At 47.0% G+C, this 16,113-nt stretch overlaps 1 protein-coding gene across 1 annotated transcript; it reads left to right on the top strand.

Annotated features, from left to right (window-relative positions):
- The first annotated feature begins 9,182 nt into the window (after positions 1–9,182).
- Positions 9,183–14,924, top strand: LOC134980580 (uncharacterized). Its single transcript, XM_063947444.1, has 3 exons — positions 9,183–9,431; positions 11,148–11,314; positions 13,081–14,924. Exons 1-3 carry the CDS (start codon positions 9,270–9,272, stop codon positions 14,573–14,575), a joined length of 1,824 nt encoding a protein of 607 aa, XP_063803514.1. The 5' UTR covers positions 9,183–9,269; the 3' UTR covers positions 14,576–14,924.
- The last annotated feature ends 1,189 nt before the right edge of the window (positions 14,925–16,113 follow it).

Here is a 16,113-nt window from a genome sequence, read left to right on the forward strand (position 1 = left end):
ATCAAGGATATCCATATCAGAAGCTAAATTATCAGCCCATTTAGCAATAGCACTACTCACCCATACCGACGCCACAGCAGGTCTGAGCAATGCACCAGTATTAACGAAAATGGCCTTCAAAGACGTCTCCAGCTTGCGATCCGCCGGATCCCTGAGAGCAGCCGTGTCAGGGGACGGAAGCGCCACCTTCTTGGACAAACGGGATAGAGCCTTGTCGACATTCGGAGACGACTCCCATTTCTCCCTGTCATCAGAGGGGAAAGGCTACGCCATAAAAATTCTCTTGGGAATCTGCCACCTCTTGTCCGGCGACTCCCAAGCTTTTTCACAAAGAGCATTCATTTCATGAGAGGGGGGAAACTTCACCTCAGGTTTTTTCCCTTTAAATAGGCAAATTCTTGTCTCCTGAACAGCAGGTTCGTCAGAGATACGCAAAACATCTTTAATAGCCACAATCATGTACTGAATACTCTTAACTACCCTTGGGTGTAAAGTAGCCTCATTAAAATCGACATCGGAATCAGAGTCCGTGGCCAAAATTTACTAATATTCGTGTTTTAGCCGTTTTTAAGGGTGTTTGAACTCGAATGGTATCGGGTGCATTTTACTGCAACTTTTTGAATCCTGATACGGTCATTTACTAAGCTGCCGAGATTTCCTCATTCGTCTTTTCCGATGTCGATGTGATTCGTAATGTCAGGCAGTGTTTTACGGGAGTGATGAGTAAAACACTGCCTGACAAAACACAAGGAATCCCGGCCGGATCTGTGAGATCCGTGCAGGGCTTCATTGTGTACCTTAAAAAAAGTGTTTAAAGAGTTAAAAAACAGAAAAAAATTGCGTGGGGTCCCCCCTCCTAAGCAAAACCAGCCTCGGGCTCTTTGAGCCGGTCCTGGTTGCAAAAATATGGGGGGGGAAATGACAGGGGTTCCCCCATATTTTAACAACCAGCACTGGGCTCTGCGCCTGGTCCTGGTGCCAAAAATACGGGGGACAAAAAGCGTAGGGGTCCCCCATATTTTTGGAACCAGCACCGGGCTCCACTAGTCAGAGAGATAATGCCACAGCCGGAGGACACTTTTATATAGGTCCCTGCGGCCCTGGCATTAAATCACTAACTAGTCACCCCTGGCCGGGGTACCCCGGAGGAGTGGGAACCCCTTAAATCAAGGGGTCCCCCCCCTCCAGCCACCCAAGGGCCATGGGTGAAGCCCGAGGCTGTCACCCCCCATCCAAGGGCTGCGGATGGGGGGCGGATAGCCTTGTGAACTAAATTGAATATTGTTTTTAATAAGAATTTACTTACCGATAATTCTATTTCTCGGAGTCCGTAGTGGATGCTGGGGTTCCTGAAAGGACCATGGGGAATAGCGGCTCCGCAGGAGACAGGGCACAAAAAGTAAAGCTTTAGGATCAGGTGGTGTGCACTGGCTCCTCCCCCTATGACCCTCCTCCAAGCCTCAGTTAGGTACTGTGCCCGGACGAGCGTACACAATAAGGAAGGATTTATGAATCCCGGGTAAGACTCATACCAGCCACACCAATCACACTGTACAACCTGTGATCTGAACCCAGTTAACAGTATGATAACAGCGGAGCCTCTGAAAAGATGGCTCACAACAATAATAACCCGATTTTTGTAACTATGTACAAGTAATGCAGATAATCCGCACTTGGGATGGGCGCTCAGCATCCACTACGGACTCCGAGAAATAGAATTATCGGTAAGTAAATTCTTATTTTCTCTATCGTCCTAGTGGATGCTGGGGTTCCTGAAAGGACCATGGGGATTATACCAAAGCTCCCAAACGGGCGGGAGAGTGCGGATGACTCTGCAGCACCGAATGAGAGAACTCCAGGTCCTCCTTAGCCAGGGTATCAAATTTGTAGGATTTTACAAACGTGTTTGCCCCTGACTAAATAGCCGCTCGGCAAAGTTGTAAAGCCGAGACCCCTCGGGCAGCCGCCCAAGATGAGCCCACCTTCCTTGTGGAATGGGCATTTACATATTTTGGCTGTGGCAGGCCTGCCACAGAATGTGCAAGCTGAATTGTATTACACATCCAACTAGCAAAAGTCTGCTTAAAAGCAAGAGCACCCAGTTTGTTGGGTGCATACAGGATAACAGCAAGTCAGTTTTCCTGACTCCAGCCGTCCTGGAACCTATATTTTCAGGGCCCTGACCACATCTAGCAACTTGGAGTCCTCCAAGTCCCTAGTAGGCACAAGACACCACAATAAGCTGGTTCAGGTGAAACACTGACACCACCTTAGGGAGAGAACTGGGGACGAGTCCGCAGCTCTGCCCTGTCCGAATGGACAAACAGATATGGGCTTTTTTGAGAAAAAAACCACCAATTTGACACTCGCCTGGTCCAGGCCAGGTCCAAGAGCATGTTCACTTTCATGTGAGATGCTTCAAATCCACAGATTTGACTGGTTTTAAACCAATGTGTTTTGAGGAATCCCAGAACTACGTTGAGATCCCACAGTGCCACTGGAGACACAAAAGGGGGTTGTATATGCAATACTCCCTTGACAAACTTCTGGACTTCAGGAACTGAAGCCAATTCTTTCTGGAAGAAAAATCGACAGGGCCGAAATTTGAACCTTAATGGACCCCAATTTGAGGCCCATAGACACTCCTGTTTGCAAGAAATGCAGGAATCGACCGAGTTGAAATTTCTTCGTGGGGCCTTCCTGGCCTCACACCACGCAACATATTTTCGCCACATGTGGTGATAATGTTGTGCGGTCACCTCCTTTCTGGCTTTGACCAGGGTAGGAATGACCTCTTCCTGAATGCCTTTTTCCTTAGGATCCGGCGTTCCACCGCCATGCCGTCAAACGCAGCTGCGGTAAGTCTTGGAACAGACATGGTACTTGCTGAAACAAGTCCCTTCTTAGCGGCAGAGGCCAGAAGTCCTCTGTGAGCATCTCTTGAAGTTCCGGGTACCAAGTCCTTCTTGGCCAATCCGGAGCCATGAGTATAGTTCTTACTCCTCTACGTCTTATAATTCTCAGTACCTTAGGTATGAAAAGCAGAGGATGGAACACATACACCGACTGGTACACCCACGGTGTTACCAGAACGTCCACAGCTATTGCCTGAGGGTCTCTTAACCTGGCGCAATACCTGTCCCGTTTTTTGTTCAGACGGGACGCCATCATGTCCACCTTTGGTAATTCCCAACGGTTTACAATTATGTGGAAAACTTCCCCATGAAGTTCCCACTCTGCCGGGTGGAGGTCGTGCCTACTGAGGAAGTCTGCTTCCCAGTTTCCATTCCCGGAATGAAACACTGCTGACAGTGCTATCACATGATTTTCCGCCCAGCGAAAAGTCCTTGCAGTTTTTGCCACTGCCCTCCTGCTTCTTGTGCCGCCCTGTCTATTTACGTGGGCGACTGCCGTGATGTTTTATCCCACTGGATCAATACCGGCTGACCTTGAAGCAGAGGTCTTGCTAAGCTTAGAGCATTATAAATTTACCCTTAGCTATATTTATGTGGAGAAAAATCTCCAGACTTGATCACACTCCCTGGAAATTTTTTCCTTGTGTGACTGCTCCCCAGCCTCTCGGGCTGGCCTCCGTGGTCACCAACATCCAAAACTGAATGCCGAATCTGCGGCCCTCTAGAAGATGAGCACTCTGTAACCACCACAGGAGAGACACCCTTGTCCTTGGATATAGGGTTATCCGCTGATGCATCTGAAGATGCGATCCGGACCATTTGTCCAGCAGATCCCACTGAAAAGTTCTTGCATGAAATCTGCCGACTGGAATTGCTTCGAAGGAAGTCACCATTTTTTTACCATGGCCCTTTGTGCAATGATGCACTGATTTTAGGAGGTTCCTGACTAGCTCGGATAACTCCCTGGCTTTCTCTTCCGGGAGAAACACCTTTTTCTGGACTGTGTCCAGAATCATCCCTAAGCACAGGAGACTTGTTGTCGGGATCAGCTGCGATTTTGGAATATTTAGAATCCACCCCTGCTGTTGTAACAGTATCCGAGATAGTGCTACTCCGACCTCCAACTGTTCCCTGGACTTTGCCCTTATCAGGAGATCGTCCAAGTAAGGGATAATTAAGACGCCTTTTCTTCGAAGAAGAACCATCATTTCGGCCATTACCTTGGTAAAGACCCGGGGTGCCGTAGACAATCCAAACGGCAGCGTCTGAAACTGATAGTGACAGTTCTGTACCACGAACCTGAGGTACCCTTAGTGATAAGGGCAAATTTGGGACATGGAGGTAAGCATCCCTGATGTCTCGGGACACCAGATAGTCCCCTTCTTCCCGGTTCGTTATCACTGCTCTGAGTGACTCCATCTTGATTTGAACCTTTGTAAGTGTTCAAATTTTTTTAGATTTAGAATAGGTCTCACCTAGCCTTCTGGCTTCAGTACCACAATATAGTGTGGAATAATACCCCCTTTTCTTGTTGTAGGAGGGGTAATTTAATTATCACCTGCTGGGAATACAGCTCGTGAATTTTTTTCCCATACTGCCTCCTTGTCGGAGGGAGACCTTGGTAAAGCAGACTTCAGGAGCCTGCGCAGGGGAAACGTCTCGACATTCCAAACTGTACCCCTGGGATACTACTTGTAGGATCCAGGGGTCCTGTACGGTCTCAGCGTCATGCTGAGAGCTTGTCAGAAGCGGTGGAACGCTTCTGTTCCTGGGAATGGGCTGCCTGCTGCAGTCTTCTTCCCTTTCCTCTATCCCTGGGCAGATATGACTCTTATAGGGACGAAAGGACTGAAGCTGAAAAGACGGTGTCTTTTTCTGCAGAGATGTGACTTAGGGTAAAAACGGTGGATTTTCCAGCAGTTGCCGTGGCCACCAGGTCCGATGGACCGACCCCAAATAACTCCTCTTCCTTTATACGGCAATACACCTTTGTGCCGTTTGGAATCTGCATCACCTGACCACTGTCGTGTCCATAAACATCTTCTGGCAGATATGGACATCGCACTTACTCTTGATGCCAGAGTGCAAATATCCCTCTGTGCATCTCGCATATATAGAAATACATCCTTTAAATGCTCTATAGTCAATAAAATACTGTCCCTGTCAAGGGTATCAATATTTTTAGTCAGGGAATCCGACCAAGCCACCCCAGCTCTGCACATCCAGGCTGAGGCGATCGCTGGTCGCAGTATAACACCAGTATGTGTGTATATACTTTTTATGATATTTTTCCAGCCTCCTGTCAGCTGGCTCCTTGAGGACGGCCCTATCTATAGACGGTACCGCCACTTGTTCTGATAAGCGTGTGAGCGCCTTATCCACCCTAAGGGGTGTTTCCCAACGCGCCCTAACTTCTGGCGGGAAAGGGTATACCGCCCATATTTTCTATCGGGGGGAACCCACGCATCATCACACACTTCATTTAATTTATCTGATTCAGGAAAAACTACGGTAGTTTTTTCACATCCCACATAATACCCTCTTTTGTGGTACTTGTAGTATCAGAAATATGTAACACCTCCTTCATTGCCCTTAACGTGTGGCCCTAATAAGGAATACGTTTGTTTATTCACCGTCGACACTGGATTCAGTGTCCCTGTCTGTGTCTGTGTCGACCGACTAAAGTAAACGGGCGTTTTAAAACCCCTGACGGTGTTTTTGAGACGTCTGGACCGGTACTAATTGTTTGTCGGCCGTCTCATGTCGTCAACCGACCTTGGCGCGTGTTGACATTATCACGTAATTCCCTAAATAAGCCATCCATTCCGGTGTCGACTCCCTAGAGAGTGACATCACCATTACAGGCAATTGCTCCGCCTCCTCACCAACATCGTCCTCATACATGTCGACACACACGTACCGACACACAGCACACACACAGGGAATGCTCTGATAGAGGACAGGACCCACTAGCCCTTTGGAGAGACAGAGGGAGAGTTTGCCAGCACACACCAAAAACGCTATAATTATATAGGGACAACCTTATATAAGTGTTTTCCCTTATAGCATCTTTTTTATATATTTCTAACGCCAAATTAGTGCCCCCCCTCTCTGTTTTAACCCTGTTTCTGTAGTGCAGTGCAGGGGAGAGCCTGGGAGCCTTCCCTCCAGCCTTTCTGTGAGGGAAAATGGCGCTGTGTGCTGAGGAGATAGGCCCCGCCCCTTTTTCGGCGGCCTCGTCTCCCGCTCTTAACGGATTCTGGCAGGGGTTAAATATCTCCATATAGCCCCCGGAGGCTATATGTGAGGTATTTTTAGCCAAAAAAGGTTTTCATTTGCCTCCCAGGGCGCCCCCCTCCCAGCGCCCTGCACCCTCAGTGACTGCCGTGTGAAGTGTGCTGAGAGGAAAATGGCGCACAGCTGCAGTGCTGTGCGCTACCTTAAGAAGACTGAGGAGTCTTCTGCCGCCGATTCTGGACCTCTTCTCGTTTCAGCATCTGCAAGGGGGCCGGCGGCGAGGCTCCGGTGACCATCCAGGCTGTACCTGTGATCGTCCCTCTGGAGCTAATGTCCAGTAGCCAAGAAGCCAATCCATCCTGCACGCAGGTGAGTTCACTTCTTCTCCCCTAAGTCCCTCGTTGCAGTGATCCTGTTGCCAGCAGGACTCACTGTAAAGTAAAAAACCTAAGCTAAACTTTTCTAAGCAGCTCTTTAGGAGAGCCACCTAGATTGCACCCTTCTCGGCCGGGCACAAAAATCTAACTGAGGCTTGGAGGAGGGTCATAGGGGGAGGAGCCAGTGCACACCACCTGATCCTAAAGCTTTACTTTTTGTGCCCTGTCTCCTGCGGAGCCGCTATTCCCCATGGTCCTTTCAGGAACCCCAGCATCCACTAGGACGATAGAGAAAGTAGCAGTACTACAAATCCCAGCAAGCCTCCTCCAGCTCCTTTTCTGCGCCCCCAGTAACTTCCTCCGGGGAGAAACACTCAGCCTCAGACATGCCGACACGAAGTGCCGACACCCAACACACACACAGGCTAAATAAAGGGGACAGCCTACAGGGAAGCCTGGAGAGAGAAACACAGAGGGAGTATGCCAGCTCACACCCCAGCGCCCATATACTACACAACAATAATATATGTTAGCAGCGCTGTAATAATAATAACAACAAAAGCACCAAATTATTTGTGCGACCCCCCCCCCCCCCTCCCCGTTTAGCTCCCTTTTACTTGTGAGGAGCTTGGAGGTCCGGGCCAGCGTTCTCTGCAGCGGCTGTGGAGAGAAGAAAATGGCGCTGGTGAGCTGTGCGGCTAAGCCCCGCCCCTTCCCGGCGCGCTTCAGTCCCGCTCAAATTTGAATTATTTATAATGGCGGGGGTCTTATATACGGTGCCCGGGCACCGAATATGGCTTTTACCAGTACCAAAAACCTCAGTAACTGCTGCCCAGGGCGCCCCCCCCCCCAGCGCCCTGCAAGTGACGTTGGTGGTGTGTGTGGGAGCATGGAGCGCAGCGCTACCGCTGCGCTGTACTTCCGTTACTGAAGTCTTCTGCCGTCTGAAGTATTCGGTTCTTCTAATACTCACCCGGCTTCTGTCTTCTGTGAGGAGGGTGACGGCGCAGCTCCGGGAACAAGCATCTAGGCCAGTGGTTCTCAAACTCGGTCCTCAGGACCCCACACAGTGCATGTTTTGCAGGTAACCCAGCAAGTGCACAGGTGTATTAATTACTCACTGACACATTTTAAAAGGTCCACAGGTGGAGCTAATTATGTCACTTGTGATTCTGTGAGGAGACCTGCAAAACATGCACTGTGTGGGGTCCTGAGGACCGAGTTTGAGAACCTGTGATCTAGGCGAACCAAGTGATCGAACCCTCTGGAGCTAATGGTGTCCAGTAGCCTAAGAAGCAGAGCCCTTAACTAAGCAGAAGTAGGTCTGACTTCTCTCCCCTCTGTCCCTCGCTGCAGGGAGCCTGTAGCCAGCAGGTCTCCCTGAAAATAAAAAACCTAACAAAAGTTTTTTTCCAGAGAAACTCAGTAGAGCTCCCCTAGTGTGTGTCCAGTCACTCTTGGGCACAAAGTCTAACTGAGGTCTGGGGGAGCTGCATAGAGGGAGGAGCCAGTTCACACCCAGTCAAAGTCTTTTTAATGTGCCCAAGCTCCTGCGGATCCCATCTATACCCCATGGTCCTTTTGGAGTCCCCAGCATCCTCTAGGACGTAAGAGAAAACTTTGTTGCAGTTTCTGAGTAGTTCTGGACTTACTCAGCCGCTGCGATCACTTCAGTCTTTTTGGTCCCGGCAATTGACGTCAAACACCCGCCCTGCAAACGCTTAGACACGCCTGCGTTTTTCCTAACACTCCCAGAAAACGGTCACTTGACACCCATAAACGCCCTCTTTCTGTCAATCACCTTGTGATCGGCTGTGCGAATGGATTTTTCGTTAAAACCATCGCCCAGCACCGATCCTCTTTGTACCCGTACGACGCGCCTGTGCATTGCGGTGCATACGCATGCGCAGTTTTCCTGAGTTTTAACCTGACCGCAGCGCTGCAAAAAGTTGCTAGCGAGCGATCAACTCGAAATGACCCCCTATAGCCTCTCTGTCACTCATCACATAAAGGCTAAGGGGTAAATTTAGTAAGGTTGGAGTTTTTTGTGATGTTGCCCATGACAACCAAACAGATTCTATCTATTATCTTCTAGAAGCAGTTAAATGTTTTGGTTGCTATGGGCAACATCACCAGTTCTAAAAAAAACCTCCCACCTTAGTAATTTTATCCCTAACTTACTGGTAGGCCCCGCCAGGGAACATGTGATAGATTTACACTGACATCCCAGGACACCTACTCCAGGGACTAGGCAGCCCCTCATTTCTCGCCTACAGCAAATGCAGGCAGCCATGTTGGTGTGGATTTCCGCGTTTTGGACTTCGGCATCATGGCCCCCTCTAATCGGAGACAGCTCACGGGACTACTGGCATCCCCAAGCCAACAGATCCTCCGGCGCACGCGCACTTGGCCAGCGTTCAAGCTGGAAACGAGGGCTGGAATTCGAACGTGGTGACGTAGAGCGACAGCTCGCTCTCCCATGCGGCCTGCGCTGTGGCTACCGGAACTGTTTCCGCACTCTGCGCATGCGCGGTGCGACTCGCTAGGGTACAGTGGTGCTGCAAGTGCGTAGAGAGACGGGCAGCGAGTTTGAATTTGAAAGAGTCTGATGGAAAGGGTTCTGCTGGGGGGGCGCTACTAGGGGGGTCTTCTGGGGGAGAGTTAGGGGGGCGCTGTCAACATCCCTGGTCCTTGTGCGTTATCCTCCCTACCAGGCATGTACTAGGCTGGTGGTGCCCCCATGGCTGCCTACCACTGCTGTGTCCCCTTCTGCAATAGTGATTCCAGGTACAATGCGGACAAGAAGATCTCCTTCCACAGGATCCCTGCTTTCCATGTAGAGCCGCAGAGACACCGGGACTGGCTGAACAGGATTCGGCGAGAGCCCGGGCCCAGCTTTAAGGTACTGTATGCAGCCAAGTCGGGGCTCCCGCTGAGGAGGGTGATTTCCATGGGGCATTCTATTCGTCGTGGGGGTTGCAGCATGCCGTTGCTCAGCGTGGTCCTGATTCCGAGTCGCATGCGGCCGCGTCAAATTTTACCAAGCTGCTCGTGTGCTGTGGTGGATATGCGCATCTCCAGGCGTATTCTGAGTGCAACACGTCTCTGCAGCATCTTCTGAGTGCGAATAGTCCCTGTTAGTCGACATGCCGACTATAATGACTGTTAGGGGGCAGGATCCCGGACCGGAGCTCTTCTGACTGGCGGTCACACAGCTACATCCCGCAGTTACAGTATATCATGGCAATGCTTTTCTTGCTCAGCTGGGTATATCTGGTCTCAGGTGATTGGTTCACTTCCTACCTCTCGACAACGTCATCTACAAGATATCCTATGTGGCGCCTCTGAGCTAAGCTATGTCGCCCCCTTCTAACTTTTCTGGGGAAAAACTAAATATATTAAGGGGGCTGCTGATCTGGTTACGGTTCAAAGGGTCAACATGGGAAAAAGGTTGACATAGCGAAATGTTCGACACGGGACAGTTCGACATGACCAGGAACCCCAATTAGTGCACCGCGTTTCCTTGCATTATACTACGGGCTGGTTACAATTCGCAGTCATAGTCCATGTGGATGGTAAAGTATGAAAAAGTCAAAAATAACAAAAAAAATTGTACAAAAGTCATGTCAACCCACCATCCGGATACCGCTGGTCTATCTGCCTGTGAATTTGGGCTTTTAGATTACCTATATCAAATCAATTCAAAACCATTATTTTTATCATTACACTATCAGCAAAGATGCTTTCCCGTTGTAGATTTGGTTATGTACTGTAATTTGTGTAAATTTTAAATTATCGTTCTAAAGTCCCATCGTTCTGAAGTCCAGTTATCGTTCTAAAGTCCAGAAAATAAGAACAGAATATTTTTGTGATGTTTGGCAGTATTGAAAAATAAGGACTGTTCCAGTGACGTCCCCCTGGAAATTATGCCAGTAACACAATCGCTGACCCTACTATACCACTGCACAAGCTAAGAAGGAAGTATTATGCCTGGTATATAGTGAAATAAGAACAATTGTCATGCACAATGGATGAAGTGATCATTAGGGCTGTACGACTGACTGCTTCCCATGACATCTGTAAGTCAGTGTGATCTCAGAATGTATCTGTGTGATTTGTCAGAAGGCGCTCATAGTAAAAGCAGTAGGTGATTGGGGAGAGTAACGTTGAAAGCAGGGGAGGGGATTCAGTGAGAAATAGGAATAAGCTCCAGTACCACCTGGGAGTAGATGTAATCTACCCCTTTTTTTATTACTAATAGATTTATTGCAGCCTGAGTAATTTTCACTATAGTCCCCATTCTGTATGGGAGATGATGCTCGTTGGGGTAGCATACCTTCGGAATTGCTGCCAATAAGATGCGTACGTCTAAGAAGGAAGTAGTATTGCAGAGCTTCATACACCCTGCTTTCTCATAAGTGTGCGGACAATAACTGAAAAAACTTTACTGACTCTCAAACCCCTAATGAAATCTATTTTGGGAATAAAGCAACCAAAATAGTAATGTGATTTTCTCCTGGTGTAATAGGAATTATTATTTTAATTTTTTTAAACCTCGCTAGCTTTTCATGTATTTTAGACCATATATCGTTCCATAATAACTGCCCTCTTGTTTCAGGTGTCCAGTTGCACCAGGGTCTGTTCTAAACATTTTCTGCCATCTGATTTTGTGCGGACACTAACGGGAAAACGGAATCTCAAGCCCTATAGTGTGCCATGTATTTTCCAGTGGTCAACGGATGAGCTGATGGAGGAGCAAATGTCCATCCCAAAGAGGAACACAGGGTAAGGAAGCTCTTTTCACATGCACTCTATTTTACTAGGTTAGTTTAGAAGCTGTATTGATGATGAAGGCACACCAAATGTCTTTGCCGTTTTGTCCTTTTCTAATGGAACTTACAAGGGGTGATTGTCTAAAAAAAATTTAATGGCAGGACTTTTTTTAGATTCTATAAAGGACAGTTTAAGCCAATGGGTAAGACCTAACATTTAAGCCCAGATTTATCAAGCCTTGGAGAGTTAAATAGCACGGTGATAAAATACCAGCCAATCAGCTCTTAACTGCCATGTTAAGGCTGTGTTTGAAAAATGACAGTTAGGAGCTGATTGGTTGGTACGTTATTACTGTGCAATTTATCGCTCTCCAAGGCTTTATAAATCTGGGCCTAAGTATAATGCTAACGATTTTTAGGTCATCAACATTGGGCTGTTCACAAGACACACCAAGGGACATCACCTTTTACTGAGAGGTGTGCATACCAGTGTTTAAACAATTTACCCTTCTCCCCTAATATAAAAAATATAATTATTAATGATATTGGACAATATTGTTTGCAGTGTTGGATGAGGACAAAATGTTTTCAGGCCGCACAAGGAACCATTCTGTTACTTTCTCCGGCAGGGTCCACAGTTATCCACAGGATAACATTGGGATATGATGAGGAGTTACAAGTTGGTGGTGAAATTGAATAGATCTAGCCATTCAGCACTTGGGCAGATCACATAGGAGCTATAGAATGACAAATGAAAATGAGGGCACATTTATGGTGAAGAGAGACACCTTTTTTCCCATTGTTAATACATTTTATTTTCAGGTTATATCTTGCTGTCATTCAGTCTCTCTGCCATCCGTACCATTTTGTGGGTCCAATCAATAAGAGAATCCAGCGGATTCACTGGGGGAGATTCAGTTGTTATTTGAGTTCCTGTCACTAGAGGGTGCCCGTATGCAGCAATTCAATTGTTCTGCAGTTCAGGCGCAAATGCAGTAGGCGCTGTCATTTCTGCTCGCCGCCTCCCGAGGTGGTTAGCAGAAATGTGTGAACAGTGCCAAACGTGATTGTCCTTTTTGCGGGCTTTTGTGCTTTTAGACGCATCAGAAGTACAGTTTGAGTATCCCATATCCAAATATTCCGAAATACGGAATATTCCGAAATACGGACTTTTTTGAGTGAGAGTGAGATAGTGAAACCTTTGTTTTCTGATGGCTCAATGTACACAAACTTTGTTTAATACACACAGTTATTAAAAATATTGTATTAAATGACCTTCAGGCTGATTGTATAAGGTGTATATGAAACATTAATGAATTGTGTGAATGTAGATACACTTTGTTCAATGCACAAATACAAAAAATATTGGCTAAAATTACCTTCCGGCTGTGTGTATAAGGTGTATATGTAACATAAATGCATTCTGTGCTTAGACTTGGGTCCCATCACCATGATATCTCATTATGGGATGCAATTATTCCAAAATACGGAAAAATCCGATATCCAAAATACCTCTGGTCCCAAGCATTTTGGATAAGGGATACTCAACCTGTTGGGCGCCCTTGTGGAGCAACAATTGAATTGCTCTGGCAGGCGCCCAAAAAACAATTGAATCGACATGTCTGGGAGATAGTAACTTTGGATTAAGAATGTTACTTATTCCTAGTGAATTGATTAGCTGCAACCTCATAATAGTTGACTACTCTGTCAGTTATTGGAATACGTTGTCGGACTGGAAACTAAATTCTTTATTTTTTATTTTTTTCTTCCTGTTAACAGCACTGGGAAAAATACTCTTCAGCCAATTTTGCCTTCACAAGCACAAATACAAAATAGTATGCCATCTGAACCGGTTGAAATGACAGCATCCATACTAGACCACTGTTACGACTTACCTCCAATGACCGACACTGAAATGCTACATGCAGCCCGTGAAGAGATTGCAAGACTGCAGCAGCGCAATGCTGCTTTGGAAAGAAATCTGTTCTTTCTGGAGCGTTTTTCAGCTGACTCGAGCCTTATTAGTTTTTATACTGGATTCAAAGACTATTCCACTTTAAAAGTTGTGTTCTCTACATTGACTGAAACCGAAGGCAGTTTGGTGAAATGGAAACAGTGCCAGCAAGAAGGAAATACAAGTGTCTACAAGGAGTCTGCGCCCGAATCAGAAGCCATGCCACAGATTGACCAGTTCTTTTTATTCCTGTGCAAAGTTCGTCAAGGATTCCACGACCAAGACTTAGCTGTTCGGTTTAATGTGTCTCAATTCAGGGTTGCAAGGATTATCATCACATGGGCTCACTATTTATATCTTGTCCTCGGTGAAATACCTCTTTGGCGTAGTCGTGATTCCGGCTGCCAAGATGTACCAGAATGCTTTAAGTCTTCATATCCTCGTGCTCGGGTCACTCTGCACTGCGCCGAAATAAAAGTTCAGACAAATAACGAGGCTAGTGTAACCTCTCAAATATATTATAATCATGTTACATTCAAAGGTCTGCTTGGCATAGCTCCCCATGGAGCGGTTATATTCATAAGCCCACTGTATTCTGGTTGCGCATCAAAGAGAGACATCATAAAATCTTCTGGCATATTGGAATTGTTGGAGCCTGGTGACTGGGTTATCACAGAAAAAGACTTCCTTATCCAGGACTTGGTGGAAGCAGTTGGCGCGTTTGTGGTCGTTCCTCCTATTATAACTGCTGCCCTGCCTAGAGATTGTTGTGAGGCAACAGTCATGGTAAGTCAGACTTCACCAGAGCAAAATACTATGTTCATCTTGGCTTCATCTGTCGAAGAGGGCCAGGAGACATTGGTTGTGACAACCTCAACAGGAGTAGAGGATGCAGTTGTGGAACTGGAGCATTCCACCGGAGAAGGAGATGTGGTTGAAGAAGTTGTGACTGAAGAGAAAGTAGTGGAAGAAGTGGTGACCACTTCTGAAAGTATAGAAGGGATTTCAGAAGACCATGAAAATGCTGAAATGGAAGTAAAAGAAGTAACCAAGGACGGCAGGATTATGAAAGACACTCGTAGCCGAGATGAAGTTGTCAGATGTACGCCAAAGTCAGAAAAGACTATCGAGGAATCTTCAGCATTAAACAAAGACATAAATTCACTCGCACGTCTAAGAATTTGCATAAATCAAGACATCGAGAGGGTTCGGCAGTATCACCTTTTTGATAATGTTTTGCCATTGTCTTTAGGCGGCATCACCAATCAGCTGTGGGCAGTGTGTGCTATGCTGACTAACATCAATGGGTCACTGAGCTAAAAGGATTCCAAATGTAATAATGTCTTAAGCGCTTTTTTTTTTATTATGTTGCCATGGCGCACTATGACTTTCCTTTGACTCGCTGTATAATTTTTATTTAATTTTTTTTATTATTTCTTGTACAATGGAAACTGTGCCTAAGTCATCCACAAACATTTGGAAAAGGATTCCAACATTAACTGCTGTTTGATAATTCTGTTATTGATCTAATTTGTAGTGGTAAGACATTATGCAGCCTACGCTTGCAGTTTCTTTTCTTAGAAAGCCTTGGTTTCTGGTGAAGTGTGCTTCATTTTGTACTATGCAATGAATTGCAACTATTGTATGAAATACACATTTTCTTGCTGAACCTGAATGTAAATAAGCAGTGATTTGGCAACTCTCCAGGCATACTAACCTTATTACATATGTTTTATTTTATTTCTTTAATTATTTTCTAGTCCACTAGACAAAATTTGCTTCGACTAGCATCTTAAAGGCACTCTAAAGGGGGGTACACACTAGGCGATTTCTGGCTAATAAATAATCGATAATGACATTTATGTTATTGTTTATTTCTCTAACGTCCTAAGTGGATGCTGGGGACTCCGTAAGGACCATGGGGAATAGCGGCTCCGCAGGAGACTGGGCACATCTAAAGAAAGCTTTAGGACTATCTGGTGTGCACTGGCTCCTCCCCCTATGACCCTCCTCCAAGCCTCAGTTAGATCTCTGTGCCCGAACGAGAAGGGTGCACACTAGGGGCTCTCCTGAGCTTCTTAGTGAAAGTTTTAGATTAGGTTTTTTATTTTCAGTGAGACCTGCTGGCAACAGGCTCACTGCATCGAGGGACTAAGGGGAGAAGAAGCGAACTCACCTGCGTGCAGAGTGGATTGGGCTTCTTAGGCTACTGGACATTAGCTCCAGAGGGACGATCACAGGCCCAGCTTGGATGGGTCCCAGAGCCGCGCCGCCGGCCCCCCTTACAGAGCCAGAAGGCAGAAGAGGTCCGGAAAATCGGCGGCAGAAGACGTCCTGTCTTCAACAAGGTAGCGCACAGCACTGCAGCTGTGCGCCATTGCTCTCGGCACACTTCACACTTCGGTCACTGAGGGTGCAGGGCGCTGGGGGGGGGGCACCCTGAGACGCAATAAAAACACCTTGGATGGCAAAAAAAATGCATCACATATAGCTCCTGGGCTATATGGATGCATTTAACCCCTGCCAGAATCCATAAAAAAGCAGGAGAAAAGTCCGCGAAAAAGGGGCGGAGCCTATCTCCTCAGCACACTGGCGCCATTTTCCCTCACAGCTCCGTTGGAGGGAAGCTCCCTGTCTCTCCCCTGCAGTCACTACACTACAGAAAGGGTTAAAAAAAGAGAGGGGGGCACTAATTGGGCGCAGTATTAACTATACAGCAGCTATAAGGGGAAAAACACTTATATAAGGTTATCCCTGTATATATATAGCGCTCTGGTGTGTGCTGGCAAACTCTCCCTCTGTCTCCCCAAAGGGCTAGTGGGGTCCTGTCCTCTATCAGAGCATTCCCTGTGTGTGTG

The sequence above is a fragment of the Pseudophryne corroboree genome, chromosome 12 (genome assembly GCF_028390025.1).
Source record: "Pseudophryne corroboree isolate aPseCor3 chromosome 12, aPseCor3.hap2, whole genome shotgun sequence".
In the NCBI taxonomy this organism is placed as follows: domain Eukaryota; kingdom Metazoa; phylum Chordata; class Amphibia; order Anura; family Myobatrachidae; genus Pseudophryne; species Pseudophryne corroboree.